This window comes from Heterodontus francisci, chromosome 33 (assembly GCF_036365525.1).
Source record: "Heterodontus francisci isolate sHetFra1 chromosome 33, sHetFra1.hap1, whole genome shotgun sequence".
Lineage (NCBI taxonomy): Eukaryota > Metazoa > Chordata > Chondrichthyes > Heterodontiformes > Heterodontidae > Heterodontus > Heterodontus francisci.
In genome coordinates, this window is record NC_090403.1 from 56,322,669 (window position 1) to 56,348,733 (window position 26,065).

General features: G+C 48.3%; 3 protein-coding genes across 3 annotated transcripts in view; 2 read left to right on the forward strand and 1 right to left on the reverse strand.

The window, feature by feature from the left end:
* The window catches only part of smarce1 (SWI/SNF related, matrix associated, actin dependent regulator of chromatin, subfamily e, member 1), a 490,930-nt gene that overhangs the window by 192,588 nt on the left and 272,277 nt on the right, over positions 1–26,065 (forward strand). The gene's annotated exons all lie outside the window — the stretch shown is intronic.
* Positions 1–26,065, reverse strand: part of LOC137348251 (cholecystokinin-like) — a 96,867-nt gene that overhangs the window by 23,984 nt on the left and 46,818 nt on the right. Inside the window, exon 2 of the mRNA XM_068013662.1 lies at positions 22,502–22,587. The gene's annotated coding sequence lies outside the window, so the exon portion shown is untranslated. The remainder of the gene's footprint in view (positions 1–22,501; positions 22,588–26,065) is intronic.
* Positions 4,909–7,164, forward strand: LOC137348004 (uncharacterized). The gene is made up of 2 exons (XM_068013075.1): positions 4,909–5,850; positions 6,223–7,164. The coding sequence occupies exons 1-2, from the start codon at positions 4,909–4,911 to the stop codon at positions 7,162–7,164; spliced, it is 1,884 nt and encodes a 627-aa protein (XP_067869176.1).

The following is a 26,065-nucleotide window of genomic DNA, read 5'->3' on the forward strand; positions in this document are numbered from 1 at the left end:
GTTGAGGATCTGGAATGCACTGTCTGAGAGTGTGGTGGAGGCAGGTTCAGTGAGTGTTTAGGATCTGGAATGCACTCTCTGAGAGTGTGGTGGAGGCAGGTTCAGTGAGTGTTTAGGATCTGGAATGAACTGACTGAGAGTGTGGTGGAGGCAGGTTCAGTGTGTGTTTAGGATCTGGAATGCACTGTCTGAGAGTGTGGTGGAGGCAGGTTCAGTGAGTGTTTAGGATCTGGAATGCACTCTCTGAGAGTGTGGTGGAGGCAGGTTCAGTGTGTGTTTAGGATCTGGAATGCACTGTCTGAGAGTGTGGTGGAGGCAGGTTCAGTGAGTGTTTAGGATCTGGAATGCACTGTCTGAGAGTGTGGTGGAGGCAGGTTCAGTGAGTGTTGAGGATCTGGAATGCACTGTCTGAGAGTGTGGTGGAGGCAGGTTCAGTGAGTGTTTAGGATCTGGAATGAACTGACTGAGAATGTGGTGGAGGCAGGTTCAGTGAGTGTTTAGGATCTGGAATGCACTGTCTGAGTGTGTGGTGGAGGCAGGTTCAGTGTGTGTTTAGGATCTGGAATGCACTGTCTGAGTGTGTGGTGGAGGCAGGTTCAGTGTGTGTTTAGGATCTGGAATGCACTGACTGAGAGTGTGGTGGAGGCATGTTCAGTGTGTGTTTAGGATCTGGAATGCAATGTCTGAGAGTGCGGTGGAGGCAGGTTCAGTGAGTGTTTAGGATCTGGAATGCACTGTCTGAGAGTGTGGTGGAGGCAGGTTCAGTGAGTGTTTAGGATCTGGAATGCACTGTCTGAGTGTGTGGTGGAGGCAGGTTCAGTGAGTGTTTAGGATCTGGAATGCACTGTCTGAGTGTGTGGTGGAGGCAGGTTCAGTGTGTGTTGAGGATCTGGAATGCACTGTCTGAGTGTGTGGTGGAGGCAGGTTCAGTGAGTGTTTAGGATCTGGAATGCACTGTCTGAGTGTGTGGTGGAGGCAGGTTCAGTGAGTGTTTAGGATCTGGAATGCACTGTCTGAGAGTGCGGTGGAGGCAGGTTCAGTGAGTGTTTAGGATCTGGAATGCACTGACTAAGAGTGTGGTGGAGGCATGTTCAGTGTGTGTTTAGGATCTGGAATACACTGTCTGAGAGTGTGGTGGAGGCAGGTTCAGTGAGTGTTTAGGATCTGGAATGCACTGTCTGTGAGTGTGGTGGAGGCAGGTTCAGTGAGTGTTTAGGATCTGGAATGCACTGTCTGAGAGTGTGGTGGAGGCAGGTTCAGTGAGTGTTTAGGATCTGGAATGCACTGTCTGTGAGTGTGGTGGAGGCAGGTTCAGTGAGTGTTTAGGATCGGGAATGCACTGCCTGAGAGTGTGGTGGAGGCAGGTTCAGTGTGTGTTTAGGATCTGGAATGCACTGACTGAGAGTGTGGTGGAGGCATGTTCAGTGTGTGTTTAGGATCTGGAATGCACTGTCTGAGAACGTGGTGGAGGCAGGTTCAGTGAGTGTTTAGGATCTGGAATGCACTGTCTGAGTGTGTGGTGGAGGCAGGTTCAGTGAGTGTTTAGGATCTGGAATGCACTGTCTGAGAGTGTGGTGGAGGCATGTTCAGTGTGTGTTTAGGATCTGGAATGCACTGACTGAGAGTGTGGTGGAGGCATGTTCAGTGTGTGTTTAGGATCTGGAATGCACTGTCTGAGAGTGTGGTGGAGGCAGGTTCAGTGAGTGTTTAGGATCTGGAATGCACTGCCTGAGAGTGTGGTGGAGGCAGATTCAATGAGTGTTTAGGATCTGGAATGCACTGACTGAGAGTGTGGTGGAGGCATGTTCAGTGTGTGTTTAGGATCTGGAATGCACTGTCTGAGAGTGTGGTGGAGGCAGGTTCAGTGAGTGTTTAAGATCTGGATTGCACTGTCTGAGAGAGTGGTGGAGGCAGTTTCAGTGAGTGTTTAGGATCTGGAATGCACTGTCTGAGTGTGTGGTGGAGGCAGGTTCAGTGAGTGTTTAGGATCTGGAATGCACTGTCTGAGTGTGTGGTGGAGGCAGGTTCAGTGAGTGTTTAGGATCTGGAATGCACTGTCTGAGTGTGTGGTGGAGGCAGGTTCAGTGAATGTTTAGGATCTGGAATGCACTGTCTGAGTGTGTGGTGGAGGCAGGTTCAGTGAGTGTTTAGGATCTGGAATGCACTGTCTGAGAATGTGGTGGAGGCAGGTTCAGTGAGTGTTTAGGATCTGGAATGCACTGTCTGAGAGTGTGGTGAAGGCAGGTTCAGTGAGTGTTTAGGATCTGGAATGCACTGTCTGAGAGCGTGGCGGAGGCAGGTTCAGTGAGTGTTTAGGATCTGGAATGCACTGTCTGAGAGTGTGGTGGAGGCAGGTTCAGTGAGTGTTTAGGATCTGGAATGCACTGTCTGAGTGTGTGATGGAGGCAGGTTCAGTGAGTGTTTAGGATCTGGAATGCACTGTCTGAGAGTGTGGTGGAGGCAGTTTCAGTGAGTGTTTAGGATCTGGAATGCACTGTCTGAGAGTGTGGTGGAGGCAGGTTCAGTGAGTGTTTAGAATCTGGAATGCACTGTCTGAGAGTGTGGTGGAGGCAGGTTCAGTGAGTGTTTAGGATCTGGAATGCACTGTCTGAGTGTGTGGTGGAGGCAGGTTCAGTGAGTGTTTAGGATCTGGAATGTACTGTCTGAGAGTGTGGTGGAGGCAGTTTCAGTGAGTGTTTCGGATCTGGAATGCACTGTCTGAGAGTGTGGTGGAGGCAGGTTCAGTGAGTGTTTAGGATCTGGAATGCACTGTCTGAGTGTGTGGTGGAGGCAGGTTCAGTGAGTGTTTAGGATCTGGAATGCACTGTCTGAGAGAGTGGTGGAGGCAGGTTCAGTGAGTGTTTCGGATCTGGAATACACTGTCTGAGAGTGTGGTGGAGGCAGGTTCAGTGAGTGTTTAGGATCTGGAATGCACTGTCTGAGAGAGTGGTGGAGGCAGGTTCAGTGAGTGTTTAGGATCTGGAATACACTGTCTGAGAGTGTGGTGGAGGCAGTTTCAGTGAGTGTTTAGGATCTGGAATGCACTGTCTGAGTGTGTGGTGGAGGCAGGTTCAGTGAGTGTTTCGGATCTGGAATGCACTGTCTGAGAGTGTGGTGGAGGCAGGTTCAGTGAGTGTTTAGGATCTGGAATGCACTGTCTGAGTGTGTGGTGGAGGCAGGTTCAGTGAATGTTTAGGATCTGGAATGCACTGTCTGAGTGTGTGGTGGAGGCAGGTTCAGTGAGTGTTTAGGATCTGGAATGCACTGTCTGAGAATGTGGTGGAGGCAGGTTCAGTGAGTGTTTAGGATCTGGAATGCACTGTCTGAGAATGTGGTGGAGGCAGGTTCAGTGAGTGTTTAGGATCTGGAATGCACTGTCTGAGAGTGTGGTGGAGACAGGTTCAGTGAGTGTTTAGAATCTGGAATGCACTGTCTGAGTGTGTGGTGGAGGCAGGTTCAGTGAGTGTTTAGGATCTGGAATGCACTGTCTGAGAATGTGGTGGAGGCAGGTTCAGTGAGTGTTTAGGATCTGGAATGCACTGTCTGAGTGTGTGGTGGAGGCAGGTTCAGTGAGTGTTTAGGATCTGGAATGCACTGTCTGAGAATGTGGTGGAGGCAGGTTCAGTGAGTGTTTAGGATCTGGAATGCACTGTCTGAGAATGTGGTGGAGGCAGGTTCAGTGAGTGTTTAGGATCTGGAATGCACTGTCTGAGAGTGTGGTGGAGGCAGGTTCAGTGAGTGTTTAGGATCTGGAATGCACTGTCTGAGTGTGTGGTGGAGGCAGGTTCAATCGAGGCCTTCAAAAAGAAGTTGGGTAACCTGAATAGAAAAAATTTGCAGGCCGTCGAGGGAAGAGGAGGGAGTGAGACAAGCTGAGTTGCTGAGCAGGGAGTGGCACAGACACGGTGGGCTGAATGGTCACCTGCTGTGCTGTAATCATTCTATGATTCTATGATAGAATTTTGTTGGGTAAGTGTGTTGAAAGATATGGAGCAACAGTGAGTATATGGGGTTGAGGTTCAGATCACCCTAGATCTAATTGAATGGTGGAACATGCTCAAGGGGTTGAATGACCTCCTGCTCCCATTCTGACCGGTGGTAAAGGCCTCAGGTCAGGGAAAAAAATCCCGACCCGAACCCGACAGAACCACATTGGACCCGAGCCTGACCCGACCCGACCCGACCTGGACCCGACCCGTACTGGACCCGACCCGAACTGGACCCGGCCCGACTGGACCCGGCCCGACCTGGACCCGACCCGACCCGACCCGACCCGACCACCGGAATGTTTCCTTTACCTACCTTGCGATTCCGAATCCGCAGGAAGCTGCAGCATGAGCGTGATGATGTCATAGAGACGCTCACTCGCTCACTGTGCAGACTCAGAGTTTCCCTCCTTGACGGAGAGGACTCCCAGCTGAGATAGGCTTTTTACTTTTAACACTTACCAGCAATACGTACTTCGTGTGTCCGACTGGACCCAGCCTGAACCGGACCCGGCCTGACTGGACCCGGCCCGACCTGGACCCAGCCCTACCTGGACCCAGCCCGACCTGGACCCAGCCCGACCTGGACCCGGCCCGACTGGACCCGGCCCGACTGGACCTGCCCCGACTGGACCTGCCCCGACTGGACCTGGCCCGACCTGGACCCGGCCCGACTGGACCCGGCCCGACCTGGACCCGGCCCGACCTGGACCCGGCCCAACTGGACCCGGCCCGACTGGACCCGGCCCGACTGGACCTGGCCCGACCTGGACCCAGCCCGACCTGGACCCGGCCCGACTGGACCTGGCCCGACCTGGACCCAGCCCGACCTGGACCCGGCCCGACTTGACCCGGCCCGACTGGACCTGCCCCGACTGGACCCGGCCCGACCTGGACCCGGCCCGACTGGACCCAGCCCGACATGGACCCAGCCCGACTGGACCCGGCCCAACTGGACCTGGCCCGACCTGGACCCAGCCCGACTGGACCCGGCCCGACCTGGACCCAGCCCGACCTCGACCCGGCCCGACCTCGACCCGGCCTGACCTCGACCCGGCCCGACCTCGACCTGGCCCGACCTGGACCCAGCCCGACTGGACCCAGCCCGACATGGACCCAGCCCGACTGGACCCGGCCCAACTGGACCTGGCCCGACCTGGACCCAGCCCGACTTGACCCGGCCCGACTGGACCTGCCCCGACTGGACCCGGCCCGACCTGGACCCGGCCCGACTGGACCCAGCCCGACATGGACCCAGCCCGACTGGACCCGGCCCAACTGGACCTGGCCCGACCTGGACCCAGCCCGACTGGACCCGGCCCGACCTGGACTCGGCCCGACTGGACCCGGCCCGACTGGACCCGGCCCGACCTCGACCCAGCCCGACCTCGACGCTGCCCGACCTGGACCCGGCCTGACTGGACCCGGCCCGACCTGGACCCGGCCCGACCTGGACCCGGCCCGACTGGACCCGGCCCGACTGGACCCAGCCCGACCTGGACTCGGCCCGACTGGACCCGGCCCGACTGGACCCGGCCCGACCACAACCCGGCCCGACCTCGACCCTGCCCGACCTGGACCCGGCAAGACTGGACCCGGCCCGACCTGGACCCGGCCCGACCTGGACCCGGCCCGACTGGACCCGGCCCGACTGGACCTGGCCCTACCTGGACCCGGCCCGACTGGACCCGGCCTGACATGGACCCGGCCCGACTGGACCCGGCCCGACTGGACCTGGCCCGACCTGGACCCAGCCCGACCTGGACACAGCCTGACCTCGACCCGGCCCGACCTGGACCCGGACCGACTGGACCCGGACCGACTTGGACCTGGCCCGACCTGGACCCAGCCTGACCTGGACACGGCCCGACCTGGACCCGGCCCAACTGGACCTGGCCCGACCTGGACCCGGCCTGATCTCGACGCAGCCCAACCTGGACCCAGCCCTACCTGGACCTAGCCTGCCCTCAACCTGGCCCAACCTGGACCTGGCCTGACTGGACCTGGCCCGACCTGGACCCAGCCCGACTGGACCTGGCCCGACTGGACCCGGCCCGACTTGGAGCCAGCCCGACTGCACCTGGCCCGACCTGGGCCCAGCCCGACCTGGACCCAGCCCGACCTGGACCCAGCCCGACCTGGACCCGGTCCGACTGGACCTGGCCCGACCTGGACCCAGCCCGACTGGACCCAGCCTGACCTGGACCCAGCCCTACCTGGACCCAGCCCGACCTAGACCCGGGACAACCTGGACCCGGCCCGACTGGACCCGATCCGACTGGACCTGGCCCGACTGGACCCAGCCCTACCTGGACCCAGCCCTACCTGGACCCAGCCCGACCTAGACGCAGCCCATCTTGGACCCAGCCCGACCTCGACCCAGCCCAACCTGGACCCAGCCCGACATAGACCCAGCCCGACCTGGACCCAGCCCAACCTGGACCCGGCCCGACCTGGACCCGGCCCGACCTGGACCCGGTCCGACTGGACCTGGCCCTACCTGGACCCAGCCCGACCTGGACCCGGCCCGACCTGGACCCGGTCCGACTGGACCTGGCCCTACCTGGACCCGGTCCGACTGGACCTGGCCCTACCTGGACCCAGCACTACCTGGACCCAGCCCGACCTGGACCCGGTCCGACTGGACCTGGCCCGACCTGGACCCAGCCCTACCTGGACCCGGCCCTACCTGGACCCGGCCCGACCTGGACCCGGCTCGACCTGGACCCGGTCCGACTGGACCTGGCCCGACCTGGACCCGGTCCGACTGGACCTGGCCCGACCTGGACCCAGCCCGACCTCGACCCGGCCGAACCTGGACCCGGCTCGACCTGGACCCAGCCCTACCTGGACCCAGCCCGACCTAGACCCGGGACAACCTGGACCCAGCCCAACCTGGACCCAGCCCTACCTGGACCCGGCCCGACCTGGACCCAGCCCGACCTCGACCCAGCCCGACCTAGACCCGGGACAACCTGGACCCAGCCCAACCTGGACCCAGCCCTACCTGGACCCGGCCCGACCTGGACCCGGCCTGACCTGGACCCGGCCCGACCTGGATCCGGCCCAACCTGGACCTGGCCCGACCCTGACCCGAAAGAGCGACCTGACTGATTCCACTGAAATAACTATGGACGTCCTGTGGAATTTCAGGGCAATTATTGACACGCACTCTTAAAACAACCTGCATTTATGTGTCTCAGTTTACACCCTCAAAGGGGAGGAGGGAAATAGGTATTGAGCTGTTGTTAGGAGCAAAGCTAGGAGGAGATTAAAGTGAAGGGTTCTTTTTGAAAGTGAGAGCTGTTGCAAGGAGGAGGAGATGTAACATGCAAAAAATTAATAAGTGTTAACGTTAGATCAGAGCAAGTCTGTAACTCAGTGTTAGCCATTCCCACCTCTGAGTCAAATAGATGCAGGGCTTGAACCCCACGCCGGATGGTCCTGGGGAGACGTGAGCTCCAGACGGCCCGGGGGAGACGGGAGCTCCGGTTCTGAATTCTGGGTTGACATCCAACAGGACCCTCACATCCATTGGAACATAGGAAGGGGAGGAGACCATCTTGCCCCTAGAGTCTGTTCTGCAATTCGATGAGATTTGGCTGATCTGTGACCTAACTCCATTTACCTGCCTTTGCCCCATATTCCTTAATACTTTTGGTTAACAAAAATCTATCAATCTCAGATTTCAAATTAACAATTGATCCAGCATCGATTGCCATTTGAGGAACAGAGTTTCAAACTTTTACCACCCTTTGTGTGAAAAAGTGTTTCTGAATTTCACTCCGGGTCTCTGCCCCTCACCCTAGACTCCACAACCAGTGGCAATCGTTTCTCTCTATCTAACCTATCTATTGCCCCTAATAGCATGAAAAGTTCAATCATATCATCCCTTAACCTTCTAAACTCCAGGGAATACAACCTACTTTGTGTAACCTCTTCTCATACTTTGACCCTTTGAATCCAGGTATTCTGGTAGATCTACGCTGCACTCCCTCTAAGGCCAGTATATCCTTCCTATGGTGTGGTGCCCAGAACTACTCTCAGTATTCCAGCTGTGGTCTAACCACAGCTGTCGCATGACTTTTACCCCCTCGTTGTGGCAGCCCATAAAACCTGCCCGCCATCCAGAATAAACCCCCTATTGGCTGGCAGAAAGATAGTTCATGGAAGGGGAAGGATGAATACAGTCTGGAAGAAGTGTTCTTGTTGCAGACTGCCAGACTTAATCAGATTGCGAATCCTTCCTCTGCTTCATACTGTCCACCAAGGGAAAAGCATGAAGACACAAGAAGCAAACAAACACCAGTTAGCAATTAAATAAAAGCAAAATACTGCAGATGCTGGAAATACTCAGCAGGTCTGGCAGCAACTGTGGAGAGAGAAACAGAGTTAACGTTTCAGGTCAGTGACCCTTCTTCAGAATTGTTTCATCAGTTCTGATGAAAGGTCTCTGACCTGAAACGTTAACTCTGTTTCTCTCTCTCCACAGATGCTGCCAGACCTGCTGAGTATTTCCAGTACTTTTTGGTTTTATTATACCCATTAGCAATTGTCGCTCCCAACGTGGGGTTTAAGCATGGGCAGATTTTGATGCCAGCTCAAATAACTCTGGTTCACATATTTACCCCTTACTTAGCACACGTGCAAACTCTATAGTAAGAGGTAAACTTCAATGAGTTAAAAAGCTCAGGGCATCATGTAGAGCCACAGTGAATAACATTAAAACTAAAACCCAACTGGTTTTGTAACTCTCCTTCTAACTAAATGTCGTCATTAATGGGTCTATTGTTGAACAATGCTCTAGGCTGATGCAGGAGAACAGGCTGAATCAAGGATGCTCAGTAATATGTACACGTATATTAAAAATCCTCTTCAGGAATCAGTCTCCGCTCCACCTGGCGCTTTTTTTCTTTGGCCAAGCTAATCAAAATTTTTTTGTTAAATTTGTTTTGGAAGTGATAAGAAATAAGATTTTTTTAAAAACAGCTCATTAGAAAACTTTGAAACTAAAAAACAGCAGCTGCTGTCAATTGAAAATCAGGCTCTGCTTTCAGATCTGTAACCATGGTGGATAAAGAAGAACAACAATGTGCATTTATATAGCACCTTTAACATAGTAAAGCATCCTAAGGTGATTCACAGGAGCTCAGGCACATAAAGAGCTATTAGGGTCAGGTGACCAAAGGCTTGGTCAAAGACGCAGGTTTTAAGGGGCGTCTTCAAGGGGGCGAGAGAGAGGCAGAGATGTTTAGGGAGGAAATTCCAGAGCTTAGGGCCTCAGCAGCTGAAGGCACGGTCGCCAATGATGGCGTGATGAATATCAGGGCTGAGCAAGAGGCCAAAATTGGAGAATTGTAGATCTCTTGGAGGGTTATAGGGCTGGAGGAGATTACAGAGATAGGAAGCGATGAGGCCATGGGGGGATTTGAAAACAAAGATGAGAATTTTAAAATTAAGTCATTGTCAGAATGGGAGCCAATGTAGGTCAGCGAGCACTGTGGGGTGATGGGTGAACGGGGCTTGGTGCATTAGGATATGGGCAACAGAGTTTTGGATGAGCTGCAGCGTAAACTTTCCCCAATTCCACCCCACAGTACGGTCAATTGGCCACAGTGCAGGAAGGACGATCACTGGTGTGGCCCCAGGCTGGGCCTGTCTCTCACAATAACCAGTGTTGTTACGAGATTAGGAGGAAAGTCTTGGAAATGTGAAATAAAACAGAAAATGCTGGAATTGCACAGCAGCTCAATCAGCATCTGAAAGAGAAATGGCAAGTTAACATTTGAAGTGCAAGCCTTCACCAGAACTAGTGCTGTTATTGGTGAGCAGATCAATAAATTTACTTCTGGATCATTAAAAAGTAGACAAGCTGTTAAACAAAGTCAATTCTGTTTGATTAATCGACACTGCTCCTGCCTGTTTGCATTTACTGAACTTTCCCAATCAATCTGGATTTACTCAGAATGTAAAATATAGACACGCATTCAGAGTCACACAGATTGAAACGTGTGGGGTGTGGTGGGAGGGAATTCTAAGGCTCAAAAATGGGTAGGTTTGGGTTGGGTGGGATGGTAATGCATTAAAAATCGGAATCCCAACCCAATTCTCCTTCAAAGGCACATTTCCAGTTTCATGAGGCAGGAGGTGGGTCACCAACCCACTCACACGAGGCGGGATAATGATTTAGATATGATAATCAGGATCCTTGCTGAATACTTCACCACCATTTCAAATTTAGCCCTGGCTAGTTGGGTTCCCTGGGAGTCAGGAAACCCCTTTGCTAAAGGAAGCTGGACAGCTGGATCCAGGAGGTAAGTGCCTTTTCACTAACCTGCTGGATCCAGTTTACTGCTTCACCAACCCCCTCATCCCCCATGATTGGTCCTGCCCTGCCTGCACTAACCCATCCAATCTCCTCCATGGTGCCTCCAATCTCCCCTGACTCCAGCTTCATTAATTTTGCCCAGCCCCTTTCCCCGATCACCCCTGCTCCAGCCTCCCTGTCTCTGGACAATGATCCTCCTCCTCCCTCGTGCCTCCACAGTTCTCCCCCTGATCTCCCTGACTCCTCTCCACTTTCGGGCTGTGATCTGATACCTAAGGCCTACCTGTTTGACAGCCCCCCAATCTGTCTAGCTGCAGCCAGCAAATGGAGACCAAAGATGTTAATCAGGTTCTACCATTAAATTTAGCGGGACCTTCAGCAAACCTGTTGTTCCAGATTTCCCAACCTTAAACCAGATGCTCCCCCTACCCCCAGCTCTGAGTTAATATCCATCCCATGCATACAGAGAAACACACAGACAGACACACACCTACAGAGACACAAAGACAAAACATATAGACACAGGGAGACACTCTTGCAGAGACAGGCACGAGATACAGGACAGTAACAGCATAGTACTGCAGGTCAGGATTCCCTCCAACTACACACACACACACACACACACACAAACCTGCCCATTGGCCTAACATTTAAACCTGAACCAGTTCTTAAGGGAACTCTAGCTATTACTTTATATGAAGGTTATTAAAATAGTTGGATTTTGAAAGAGTAAATCTATTTTTAAATGTTAGCTATTTTCTTTCAGATTACCATAGTCCTTCGAGTTCTGCAGCATGTCTTGTCCTAGTGGCACTTCATTAATATTGGAATTACAATATCCTCCAATCCTCAGCATGCTTGCTTATATTATCCATTTGTGCCTCTGCCCTTCCTTCTATCTTTCTATCCACTTACCTTCCTATCTTTGTCTCTATTTCTTTATTTCTTTATCTATACTCTCTTTCTCTAATGATCTATCATTCTCCATCTCTCTCTCTCTCTATGTATTTCCCTCTTTATTTAGTTAGCTCTGTCTCTCTATTTCGCTTTCTCTATCATTTCTTTTTCTATCTGTATATTCGTGCCACACAAGTGCCAGGCAATGACCATCTCAAACAAGAGAGAATCTAACCATCATCCCTTGATATTCAATGGCATTACCATCATTGAATCCCCCACTATCAACATCCTGGGGGTTACCGTTGACCGGAAACTGAACTGGAGCAGCCATATAAATGCTGTGGCTACAAGAGCAGGTCAGAGGCTGGGAATGCTGCAGCGAGTAACTCACCTCCTGACTCCCCAAAGCCTGTCCATCATCTACAAGGCACAAGTCAGGAGTGTGATGAAATACTCTCCACTTGCCTGGATGGGTGCAGCTCCAACAACACTCAAGAGACTCGACACCATCCAGGACAAAGCAGCCCGCTTGGTTGGCGCCCCATCCACCATTTTCAACATTCACTCCCTTCACTACTGACGCACAGTGGCAGCAGTGTATACCGTCTATGAGGGAATTGCTGGCTGCCAGGCATTTCACCTTTGAGGTGGCAGCTGGTGATGAAGGCAGCTTAAAACTCAATCACCTTCCCCCAACCTTGTCTGGTGCAGAGTCACAGAGCAAAGCGATAAACTGTAATAGACAAAACAAAATATTTTAAAAGTAAAATTTAAAGCCCTTCTCGCCAATCATGCAGCTTCACAGTGATCTTTTCCAAGCCCCCAACACCCTGCCCGACTACCCCCCCACCCCGATCCAAGGCGTCTGCTGTAAGCCCACAACAAAATCTAAATTAGCCAGGAGGCTACGCTGTACCATGGAAGTGTTTGATGGGAGAGTGTAAAGGGAGCTTTACTCTGCATCTGACCCATTTTTTTTCTTTTCTTTTTGATGAGAATAATGTAAAGGGAATTTTACTCTGTATCTACAAGATGCACTGCAGCAACTCACCAAGACTCCTTCGACAGCACCTTCCAAACTTGAAACCTCTACCACCTAGAAGGACAAAGGCAGCAGATGCATGGGAACACCACCACCTGCAAGTTCCCCCTCCATCCTGACTTGGAACTATATTATCGTACCTTCACTGTCGCTCGGTCAATCCCTTCCGAACAGCACTGTGGGTGTACAAATGTAGAACTGAGCAGAACGGCATGGCACTATGCGTAATGGGAAATATAGCCAAGTTAGGAACAGTAGCTTTGCTGAGCTTTGATAGTATGATTTTAAGTGGCAGAAACCACCATGAGATAGTTAAAAGTAAAGGCTGAGAGTGTGAGATTGTAAAGACTAGCTGACACCGGTAATTACAAGGACATCTGTTCTTTTATGGCCTGATTGTGTGACTCCCTGCGGTTTGGAACAAATGGACTCCTGTGAAACAAATGCTGTCCATCCCTGTGTGAGTGAGAATAAGGAATGAAGGGCCCCTCTTATCTTCGTATATGACCACTGCTTGATGTAACTGCAGACTGCATAAAGCACTCAGGAATGCAAACTTGTTAGAGATAGCAGGATGCGCCGCAATTAACTGTCACAAGGTAGAGACAGAACTCATGATAAATGTAGGGAGTGAGACCAGAATGTTTATTGCTGATTCCTATGCTCTTGCTAATTATCTTGCTTGTCTGCTTTCTTTTATCTTGCTGGTGCAAAACAATATTATGTTAGTAACAAGTATGTATGGAGAATGGAATGTATTGTTAACCTCAGTAACAGATGTACTGCACGTTACCACATGGTTGAAGTTGAATTGTACTGCCCTGATTGGTTAAACAAGGGGGTGTAGCATGAATCTTAATGTATAAACAGTAGTATCTCTATCATGAACAGCCACTTACTCTGGTGGACCCGACATACTCTGGTGGAGTCAGTACCGCTGTATTAGAGTAAGTCCGCCTGCTAATGCGCAAATAAAGTAATTGATTTTACCTACACATCCGACTCGGTATATTTACTGAACCAGACTGAAGGCAAAAAGAACTCAGATTTACACCTACACCCCAAGGACTGCAGTGGTTCATGAAGGCAGCTCATCACCACCTTCTCAAGGGCAATTAGGGATGGGCAATAAATACTGGCCTAGCCAGCAGCACCCACATCCCATGATGGGGGCATCTACCAGATTAATATCAGACCTGCATGATGTGCTTCCTGTGGTCACAAATAAGCCAAACCTATTCGGAAAATTGCCAGGCTGATGATGGGGAGCATGGAAGGCAATGTGGGTGCAATCTGTGGCATTCTGCACCCTGGGGAAGCCTAATCTCTCATGCGCTGCTTCATTCTGCCCATGGAGAAAGAGACGGAGCTGTTCCTCCTGGTGAAAGGACCCTCGGTGACCTCCCTGATACAGCAGATACTAGAACCACCACATTAAAGGATTACAGGTTGTTTTATGCCTCTATATCTATGTCTCTATATCTATTTCTATCTCTTTCTATTTCTCTATTTATCTCAACTCATTCTGTTTCTCCATCTCGCCCTGTCCTTATTTCGCTATCTCTCTGTCTTTGTCTCTCCATTTATCAATTTATCAACTTCTTTTTCCTATTTATCCATTTACATAAAAGAAAATAAAGAAGCCTTGCATTTTTACAATACTTACTCAGAACTCAAAGTGCATGACACCCAAGGATGTGGTTGGAAATCTACTTGTTTATGAAATTACAGCAGCTATTTTCACACAGCAAGATCCCACAAGCAACAATGAGATAAATGAGTAATTAATTTGTTTTTGGCGCTATTGAGGGAGGAACATTGTCTGTGGTGCCGGGAAAGGAAAGCTAATTTGTATTCCTGCAGCAATTAAATTCCAAGCTTTCTCCACGTACAAAAACATGTTTACCATTCTTTTTCAGAATCTCACGTGAATCACTCAAAACTCCACTCAACATCAACAGCTGAGTAGTTGTAGGCAATGGATGTTACTAATGAAATAGGGAATATCAAAGTGTTGTCTCCAAAAGATACCACCTCTGCACTAATGAGTACAAACACTTCACTGACCTACAGACACTCCTCAGCCTCTGTTCACATAGCAACCCAGTAACATACCTTTGTGCTTTCTCCCCTCCCTCCTCTTCTAAAGATTTTGCCTCTTGCTGAGGTTTTACAAGAACAACCCCCAGTATGGTGCCCATGAGGGACTATAGTTAATAAAGACCACTTCCCCCCACCCCAATGTCTCCTTCATACATGATCAAAATGAATTTTAATTGTAGGACTATGCAGCAGTTGTTCCTCCTGTCATTAAGACCATATCAGTGCTGGATGCCAGGAATGCTGGTCTGTACATATGAGGAAACACAGAATTTACAACACAGAAACAGACCGTTCAGCCCAGCCAGACTGTGCTGGCGTTCACTCCTCCACACGAGGGAATCGCTGGCTGCCAGGCATCTCACCTTTGATGTGGCAGCTGGCGATGAAGGCAATTTAAAACTCAATCACCTTCCCCCAACCTTGTCTGATGCAGAGTCACAGAGCAAGGCGATAGACTGCAATAGACAACAGAATATTTTAAAAGTAAAATTTAAAGCTCTTCTCGCCAATCATGCAGCTTCACAGTGATCCTGTCCAGGCCCCCAACACTCCGCCCGACTCCCCCACCCCCCACCCGAGGCATCTGCTAGGAGCCCCCAACAAAATCTAAATTAGCTAGGAGGCTACACTGTACCATGGGAGTGTTTGATGGGACAGTGTAGAGGGAGCTTTACTCTGTATCTAGCCCCGTGCTGTACTTGTCCTGGGAGTGTTTGATGGGACAGTGTAGAGGGAACTTTACTCTGTATCTAGCCCCATGCTGTACCTGTCCTGGGAGTGTTTGATGGGACAGTGTAGAGGGAGCTTTACTCTGTGTCTAACCCTGTGCTGTACCTGTCCTGGGAGTGTTTGATGGAGACAATGTAGAGGGAGCTTTACTCTGTATCTAACCCCGTGCTGTACCTGTCTGGGAGTGTTTGATGGGGACAGTGTAGAGGGAGCTTTACTCTGTATCTAACCCCCGTGCTGTACCTGTCCTGGGGAGTGTTTGATGGGGACAGTGTAGAGGGAGCTTTACTCTGTATCTAACCCCCGTGCTGTACCTGTCCTGGGGAGTGTTTGATGGAGACAATGTAGAGGGAGCTTTACTCTGTATCTAACCCCCGTTTTTTTTTTAAGGTGGCCTTTATACCCCAGGCCCCTTTTATATATTTTATGTCGAGGGGGCCTTTATTCCTCAGGCCCCCTTTATACACATAATTTTAAAATAACTTTATTAAACCCAGAAATAAACAAAACTCAAATTAAAATGCCATTCTCGGCGTCGACAATGCACTCCAGTCCCTGCGGTGCCCATCGGTCGCAGAAGGCCTCAAGCGTACCGGCGGACACCGCATGCTCCTTCTCCAGGGACACCCGGGCACGAACGTAACTGCGGAAGAGGGGCAGGCAATTGGGGAGGACGGAACCCTCGACGGCCCGCAGCCTGGACCTGTGAATTGCCACCCTGGCCAGGCCCAGGAGCAGACCGACGAGGAGATCCTCCTCCTGGCCCACGCCCCTCCGCACCAGGTGCCCAAAGATCAGGAGCGTGGGACTGAGTGCGGCCAGAACTTGAGGAGCAGCCCCTTCAGATACTCAAAGAGGGGCTGCAACCTCGCACACTCCGTATATATGTGGAACACGGACTCGTCCAGGCCGCAGAAAGTACAGGCGGCCTGGGAGTCCGCGAACCTACTTAAAAGCCTATTGCACGGGACTGCTCTGTGCAACACCCTCCACCCCAGGTCCCCGATGTAAAGGGGTAAGACTCCCGCGTAGTATCTAACCCCGTGCTGTACCTGTCCTGGGAGTGTTTGATGGGGACAGTGTCGAGGGAGCTTTACTCTGTATCTAACCCCGTGCTGTACCTGTTCTGGGAGTGTTTGATCCAGAGATGTGACTTCTGTGGGCGGCACAGTGGCGCAGTGGTTAGCACCGCAGCCTCACAGCCCCAGCGACCCAAGTTCAATTCTGGGTACTGCCTGTGTGGAGTTTGCAAGTTCTCCCTGTGTCTGTGTGGGTTTTCCCCGGGTGCTCCTGTTTCCTCCCACAGCCAAAGACTTGCAGGTTGATAGGTAAATTGGCCATTATAAATTGCCCCTAGTATAGGTAGGTGGTAGGGAAATATAGGGACAGGTGGGGATGTGGTAGGAATATGGGATTAGTGTAGGATTAGTATAAATGGGTGGTTGATGGTCGGCACAGACTCGGTGGGCCGAAGGGCCTGTTTCAGTGCTGTATCTCTAAATAAATAAATAAAATAAATCTTCTTATTGCCTCACACTAATGAACAGAAATATTCAGCAGTTTTGTCACAAATGAAAGTGAATAAAGTAGAATGACAGCAACAGAGAGAGAGGAGACATGAAGTATGGAGAGAGACAGAAAGGGACGGAGATATAGAGAGTCAGGGAGAGTTAGATAGTGATAGGGAGAGGATTATAGGAAGCAGCAGAGAGTGTCAAAGTGAGACTGAGACCAAGTGAGGGTGAACGAGTGGCAGAAATGGACGGAATCAGAAAGCGAAAGATAGAGTGTGAGGGAGAACGATAAGAGAAACAGAGCGATAGTGAGAAAAAGAGAGAGATAGAATGAGAGTTGGAGCAAGAGATGAAACGAGAAAGAGCAAAAGACACAGAAAAAGAGGGAGGATGATAAAGAAATAAAAAGGGACGAGAGAGAGAATGTGAGAAAGAAGAAAAGTAGGAATTGAGAGGCTGCAGAAAATAAAAATTTACACCAGAAAATTAAAACAAATGCTATTGGAAGAAAAGTCAGATGTAAATCAACTTTGCATCATGGTAGAAAGTGTGAGGGAATGAAATGGGTTTGAGTCACCTCCTCCTCACCCTCCATGGAAGGAACTGTACAATAAATATCAAAGAAGGTCAAAGATTGCAGAAAGTGGAGGGAAGGATTAATTGAAAATAACAGGATGATTCATTCTGACTTTCCAGATCCTTCTTCCCTTTCAAAGACACAACCAAAAGGTCAGAATGTTTTTCGATTTGCTACCGTTTAATCAGAGGGAGGTCCCTGGGTAATGTAGAGCAGGGTTGAAGTGTGGATGCTTCATTTATATATACAATGTTCGCTGCAGATGTCTCGTTCTATCTAGTTTTATGTGCACTTTAACCTCTTGAGGGCTGCAGCAGAATGATGACCAGATTGTAAGGTCAGCTCCCCTTTCTCATCCAATGAATAGCCAACATAAATCAACCTTTATATTGGTAGCAGTTGCTGCTGCCATTATCTTGCATCCCCTGTTACTGGAGAAGATCAGCCAGGTTCATCATTCAGTGACTGCTATTGGACTGTGTCTTTATATGTGAGGTGAGGGCATACAAAACAGTTAAATAGAAATATAGAAAACTTATGGCACAGAGGAAGCCATTTGGTCCATCGTGTCTGTGCTGGCTACAAATGATCCATTCAGCCTAATCCCACTTTCCAACTGTTAATCAGTAGCCCTGTGGGTTGTAGCACTCCAAGTGCATATCCAAGTGTTTTATTTTAAATGCTATGAGGGTTTCTGCCTCTATCACCCTTTCAGGCAGTGAATGTCAGACTCCATCACCCTCTGGATGGAAAAATTTCTCCTCAACTCCCCTTTAATGCTTCTGCCAATTACTTTAACTCTATGCCCTCTGGTTACTGACTTCTCTGACAAGGAAACAGGTCCTTCCAATGGAAAAAAGTGCAAATAAAATTATTTGAGAAAACAGATAAGAAAAAAGATTCTGACAATCATTTCCTTCCTATCCATTTTATCTAGGCTCCTCATAATTTTATACAGCTCAATTAAATCTCCCCTCAGCCTCCTCTGTTCCAAAGAAAACAATCCCTAGCCTATCCAATCTTTCTTCTGAGCTAAAAAATCACCAGTCTCGGCAACGTCCTCGTAAATATTTTCTGTATCCTCTCTAGTGCGATCACATCCTTCATGTGACCAGAATTGTACACAGTATTCCAGCTGTGGCCCTGCACAACACTTCTTCCCCTCCCCTCCACTCCCCTGTCAGCATTCCGTAGGGATCGTTCCCGCCGCAACATCCTGGTTCACTCTTCCATCACCCTGACACCTCATCCCTTTTCCATGGCACCTTCCCATGCAATCGCAGGAGGTGTAATACCTGCCCATTTACCTCCTCTCTCCTCACTATCCAAGGCCCCAAACACTCCTTTCAGGTGAAGCAGTGATTTACTTGTACTTCTTTCAATGTAGTATACTGTATTCGCTGCCCACAATATGGTCGCCTCTACATTGGGGAGACAAATGCAGATTGGATGACTGCTTTGCAGAACACCTCCAGTCAGTCTATAAGCATGACCCCGAGCTTCCAGTCGCTTGCCATTTTAATTCACCATCCTGCTCTCACGCCCACATTTCTGTCCTTGGCCTGCTGCATTGTTCCAGTGAAGCTCAACACAGCTTGAGAAACAGCACCTTGTCTTCCAATTAGGCGCTCGAGAGCCCTCTGGGCTCAACATTGAGTTCAACAACTTCAGACCATAACTGCCATTTTGATTATTTTTTACCACGTGCCAGTCTTAAACTGGTTTTTCATGTTTTTGCTTTCCGACAGAGCTGTTCATTATTCTGTCATTTACACTCTTTCTAGACAAATGCTTTCTCTTTCACTATGGCTATTACTACTCCCTTTGCCTTTTATTCCATGACATCTTTGTCATTTAATCTCTCCTGTCCACTGCCCTATCACAGACCTTCCCTTTTATTTTTCGTCCCCCCCCCCTTTCACTTGCTCAAAACCTATTACATTTCTAACCTTTGCCAGTTCTGAAGAAAGTTCACAGACCTGAAAAGTTAACTCTGTTTCTCTCTCCACAGATGCTGCCTGACCTGCTGAGTTTTTCCAGCACTTTCTGTTTTTAAGTCAGATTTCCAGCATCTGCAGTATTTTGCTTTTATTTTAGAGTTTTTACACAGTTCTCGCAAAACCTCCCTGCCCTTATATGTCTTGTCTTGGCTAATAACATGCCTCCTTAACTACCTTATCTCCCTGTTCAGCCACCTTCAGGGATCTGTGAACATGCACCCCAAGGTCCCTCTGTTCCTCTACACGTCTCAGCTTTCTACCATTTATTGAGTATTCCTTTGCCTTGTTAGCCTTTCCCAAATGCATTACCTCAAACTTCTCTGGATTGACTCCATTTGCTACTGTTCAACCCACCTGACCAGTCCATTGATATCTTTCTGCAGTCTACAGCTTTCTTCTTCATTATCAACCATGCGGCCAATTTTTGTATCACCTGCAAACTTCTTAATCATACCCCCTACATTTAAGTATAAATCATTGATAAATACCGTGAAAAGTAAGGGACCGAATACTCAGCCCTAAGGAATTGATGGAAACAGCCTTCCAGTCATCATTACCCTTTGCTTCCTACCATTGAGCCAATTTTGGATCCAACATGCTACTTTTCCTTGGACATCATGGACTTTTACTTTTCTGACTAGTCTGTTAGTCTGGATCTTGTCAAAAGCCTTGCTAAAATCAATATAGACTACATCAAACATGGTACCCTCAGCAACCCTCCTTGTTACCTCCTCAAAAAGTTCAATCGAATTAGTCAGACATGACCTTCCCTTAACAAATCCATGCTGACTGTCCTTGATTAATCTGTGCCTTTCTAAGTTACGATTTACACAGTCCCTCAAAAGGGAACAGTCCATTCCCATGTGGCACTGTACAGCTTGAGTGTGTCTCATTGTCAGCTCCTGTACACACACACCAGGGTATTAAAAGAAATAGGTGAGGAAATTATTGATTGTTTGTCAGTATCTTTCAAAACTTTGGAAATGCTCAGCAGGTCTGACAGCATCTGTGGAGAGAGAGAGTTAATGTTTCAGGTCAGTGACCCTTCTTCAGAACTGGCAAAGGAAACTTATTTTCCCATTTAATCTCTCCTGCCTTCTGCGTTGGGGCCTCACTATTCACTGTATAAATGATTGAGATGAAGGGATAGAGAGTCATTTATCTAAGTTTCCAGCTGACACTAAGTTAGTGACACAGTAAATACTGTGGATGGGAGCAGAAAGTTGCAAAGGGACATTGATAGATTGAGTGAGTGACCAAAACTGTGGCAGATGGAGTTCAATGTGGGAAAGTGTGAAGTCATCCACTGTAGATCTACTTTCTAAATCGCGAAAAGCAGTGAGATTTGGGAGTCTAAGTACAGAAATCAGTAAAAACTAGTAAACAGGTGCTCAAAATAATTTACAAGGCTAAAAAGAAAAGAAAAACTTGCATTTATATCGTGCTTTTCCAGCCCACTAGATGTCCCAAAGCACTTTACAGCCAATGAAGTACTTTCACTGTTGTAATGCAGGATACTTAGGCAGCCAATTTGCACACACGTTCCAACAAACAGCAATGTGATAATAATCAGATTATCTGTTTTTTCTGATGTTGATTGAGGGATAAATATTTTATTATTTATTTTATTTATAGATACAGCACTGAAACAGGCCCTTCGGCCCACCGAGTCTGTGCCGACCAACAACCACCCATTTATACTAACCCTACAGTAATCCCATATTCCCTACCACCTACCTACACTAGGGGCAATTTACAATGGCCAATTTACCTATCACCTGCAAGTCTTTGGCTGTGGGAGGAAACCGGAGCGCCTGGCGGAAACCCACGCAGACACAGGGAGAACTTGCAAACTCCGCACAGGCAGTACCCAGAATCGAACCCGGGTCCCTGGAGCTGTGAGGCTGCGGTGCTAACCACTGTGTCACTGTGCCACCCTTGTTTGTCAGGACACCAGGGAGAACTCCTCTGCTCTTCTTCAAAATAGCACCATGGGATCTTTGACATCCATCTGAGAGGGCAGATGGGACCTTGGTTTAAGGTCTCACCCAAAAACTGATGCCGCTGACAATGCAGCACTCTCACAGTATTGCACTGGAGCGCCTGCCTTGATTTTTGTACTTAAACCCTGGAGTGGGACTTGAACCCAGAACCTTATGAGTCTGATGTGAGATTGTTACCCACTGAGCTACAGCTGATACTATAGCTAATGGAATGTTGACCTTGATCTGAAGAGAGCTGGAATATAAAGTGGTGAAAGTTATGTTACAGTTATACAAAGCCTTGGTCAGACCACATTTAGAGTATTGCATTCAATTCTGGCACTGTACCTGAGGAAGGATATATTGGCCTTGGAGGGGGTGCAGTGGAATGATACTGGGGCTAAAAAGGTTAAATTATAAGGACAGGTTGCATATTCCCTTGAATATAGATGATTAAAGGGTGATCTCATTGAGGTGTTTTAAAATGATTAAAGGATTTGAATGGGTAGATAGAGAGAAACTATTTCCTGTGCAGGGGGAGTCCAGAACAAGGGGGCAAAACCTTAAAATTAGAGCTAGGCCTTTCATGGGGTGATGTCAGACAAAAGGTGGTGAAAATCTGGAACTCTCTCCCCAAAAAGCTATTGAGACTGGGGGAATCAACTGAAAATTTCAAAACTGAATTGATAGATTTTTGTTAGGTAAGGGTATTAAGTGTTTTGGAACCAATCAGGTAAATGGAGCTAGATACAGATCAGCCATGATCTAACTGAATGGCTTTCTCTTTCTATCCTATGTTCCTATAAACAGTAAACAATGGATTAAAGGGAACAATTAGCTTCCATCTGGTACTATACAGTCTATGTGTATCTCAGTGTCAGCTCCTGTACAAGCACAGTACACAGGGGGTTAAAGGGAATCATTCACTCCTGTATAGGGCTTCAAAACAATAATCATAGCCTCATCATTGTACACTCACACTATCTCTGTCCTTCTATAGTCTGTCTGACACACCATCCCATATCACTCCATATGGTGCATCCTGAGCAGGATTGATTTTAAAACTCCTTAGTTGATTATTAATCTCTCATTTATTGACAACCTTTCAACACATGCCAGCTTTCTTGTTCGAACTGAGTGTTTGCCTAGTACTCAATTCAGCATCACTGTGAATTGCAAATGATTTATTCCACTGTAACACCTGACAATATTTGAGCCCTGTGCTTGTTTGCTGACTTCTGTTATTTTTATTTAAAAGGTTACAGCAGTGCAGCCCATATGCTGCCAATGGATGTTAAATACCAATATTGATTACTGATGGTTCAGAGTGGAATACTCACTTGTGACAATGGCTTCCTGCTCGGTGTATATCACTCAAGGAGTACAGTGGCATTAGGATCATGTCTCCACATAACTACTTCAGCTTCTGAAACATAAAAGACACCATTTTCTATTCAATAAAAGAAGAAAAACATTAATAAAGATAGTTCAATCAGTTTGATTTATAGAGAATGGTAACTGGATAGGAATGGTGACAGTATAACTGTTGGTACAATCATGGGCTTTTCTCTGCAATAATCAGCTCCTTTCCCTGCTACCCCTACAAACTCAACCATTGCAACCCCCTCCACCCCCCCCCCCACACCCTCCCCCCCCCCACCCCGACGATACCCGACTTCTGGTAACCCATCCTAAGGGATTGATATTGATGGTTGGGTCAGTGAGAATGCAAACACACAAAACACAACGGTAGAGATAATTTTTGTTATTTTCGTGTGCTCAGTGACTGGGAGACATGTCCCTCAATACTCCACCTAAAACAACAAAACAAAACAAAAACTTGTATTTTTATAGCATCTTCAATATAGTAAAATGTCACAAGGCACTTCACATGAAGATTATCAAACAAAATTTGAGACCAAGCCACATAAGGGGTCATGAGGACAGGTGACCAGAAGCTTGACCAAACAGGTTGGTTTTAAGCAGTGTCTTAAAGGAGAGGTGGAGAGGTTTAGGGAGGGAATTCCAGAGTTTAATTACAGGTAAATCTACATAGTTACAGGAATATCTGCATAGTTACAGATGAGTCTCAAAGTGAGATCATGGATTGTAAAGTGCAGCCATTACATGGCATTGCTCCAACTGCCCTCATAAATTTTATCCCTTTTTGCTCCAGTATCATTCTGGTGAAACCATATGCTCCCTGACTTGGAACTATATCTCCATTCTTTCACTGTCACTGGGTTAAAACCCCGGAACTCCCTCCCCAACAGCACTGTGGGTGTACCTACACCACATGGCCTGCAACAGTTCAAGAAGACAGCTCACCACCACTTTCTCAAGGGCAATTAGGGAGGGGCAATAAATGCTGGCCTAGCCAGCGACGCCCACATCTCCAGAACGAATGAAAACAAAAATCTGTTGTAGTATAAATCTGGATTGGTAGGTAGCAGATTCATTTCCGTGCACGGATACAGATATATTGGTTTACATCCATAATTCATTCACATGTTGCATTTACTAAAACACATGATATGCCAAATATATTAATGACTGTTGCAGTAATTTGAGGAACATTGTCCTTCGTAATTCAATGCATTGTGGTGTGAATAAATGATATAAACCCATGATTAGCATGGATGGCCACAGTGGTGCTAAATGCTGAACATTTAGTCCCATAAGGTGGGACAAAGTTTTGAGCCTCTGTTTCTAAAGCTCAGACGGCTGGAATCTCACTGCAGAGTGAGAAGGAAATGAGACAGGAAGCTTGTGACTAAAGTGACTGTTTGCACTTCCAGTGGCCAAAGGGGACATTGGCGGTGTGGGATCACTCACTTTAAGAGTTGAGTCCAGGTGAGCTGGGCAATGAGAATAATTTACATTTAAAAAAACTGCGCTGAGTGATATTTTCCCAGTTTTCTCGCCCCCTTCTCCAGAAGTGCTATTTCAGGGGTACAGTTTCAGGAATTCTGCACCCCCCCGCCCCCACCCCGCCCCCTCCGTTATCTCCGTTCTTAGTGCATCACTCCTGGACACACAGGCAGATTGTGGGTCTTTATTCTCAGGAAGTCCCTCTGTCCACTTCTCCAACTTTATAAACCTTCTCAAAACCCGATCTCTTCAAGCAAGCTTATGATCACCCCTCCTAACCTCTCTATTCAGCATCCATTTCCTTTCACACCTCTAGGAATCTATTTGGGACATTTAGGAATTTAGGAACAGGAGGAGGCTATTCAGCCCATCGAGCCTGTTCCACCATTCAATTAGATCATGGATGATCTGTATTTTAACTCCATCTATTCACCTTGTCTATGCTATGTGCCCTCCTAACATTTATCTATTTTAGCCCCAGTATCATTATAGGGAAACTATACAGATTTAAGTCATTCTGTTCTGACTGAAATCAGCTACCTGACAATAAAGCCTGGGTCTTTCCTGTTCTGTCGGGCCTAATGTTTTACCCCTGGGTGGATGTACGGGATACTCATTAAATATCATGCTGTAAAAGCCAGCAGAGAAGCTATAATTTACTTAACACTGCTCAATATTTATTTCTTCCTGATGAGAGGGAAATTCAATGCAGGGACATCAATAACTCACTCACTAAATGTACAGTTGCTCATCCTGTTTATGGAGCTGCTGTTTACTGTCTAAAGGTGTATCGGATTTGAGTCTGAATTTGACCGCACACATCAATAACAATATTTCCCCATCAATATGTTCAGATTACACTGCTTCTGTAGCCTGGTGAACACAGAACACATTCTATCCTACTCTGTCTCCACTCCTCTCCTGACAGTGCTGATTTTTACTGGGTTAAGGTTCCATGAACACTAGCAGCCCACCAGCACCTTTAGGTAAGATCCTGGGTTGCCTGGCTATTTGACTGTTGGAAGCATCACAGTCAAGCCTGACACTGTCCTCACCCTTTCCAGCAAGACTCACTGGCTATTGCTTTTTCCCCATAATTGTCCATGGTGCTGAGGCAAACTGTGATGTTGTTAGTTCAGACTGGCAATTGTACCTGGGCCCTTCATGCTTCCATCATTCACACACAGGACAGTGTACTCTAATGAGGAGAACTACCAAAACTGGAGTCAATGGGAATCAGGGGGAAAACTCTCCACTGGTTGGAGTCATACTTAGCATAAAGGAAGATGGCTGTGGTTGTTGGAGGTCAATCATCTCAGTCCTAGGACATCATTGCAGGAGTTCCTCAGGGTAGTGTCTGAGGCCCAACCATCTTCAGCTGCTTCATCAATGACCTTCCCTCCATCATAAGGCCAGAAATGGTGACGTTCGCTGGTGATTGGACAACGATCAGTACCATTTGCAACTCCTCAGATACTGAAGCCGCCTGTGCCCATATGCAGCAAGACCTTCTGCAACACCCTTCCTAACAGCACTGTGGGTGTACCTGCCCCACATGGACTGCAGCGGTTCAAAAAGGCAGCTCATCACCAACTTCTCAAGGGCAATTAGGCATGGGCAATAAAAGCTGGCCGAGCCACCGACGCCCACATCCCATGAAAGAATTAAAAAAATACAAGTTGAGGCTCTTGGAAATTACTGAGAGACACAACCAAGGTGAGCCAATACTCATTCCAGAAGAAGCTCTGCTAAACCTTGTAAAAATCTATTTTACCGCTCCACCCAACAGATATCAACAGGATTACACTGCCATCTGGCAGATGACAAGCCTGAGCTATTTCTCTTCTTCACATACAAAAAAAAACATTCAACAGTCTATTCTCCACCTCTTTAAAACACAATGCCTCCCTAATTAATAGTCCACATTAGGGGTTTGTTTTATAATAAATCAAACAACAGGTGTGTTTTAGTCTGACAGGAATAGAAACACAGGTGAGCAGAGTTAGAAACATTTGCATCTGTACCCTAGTCAG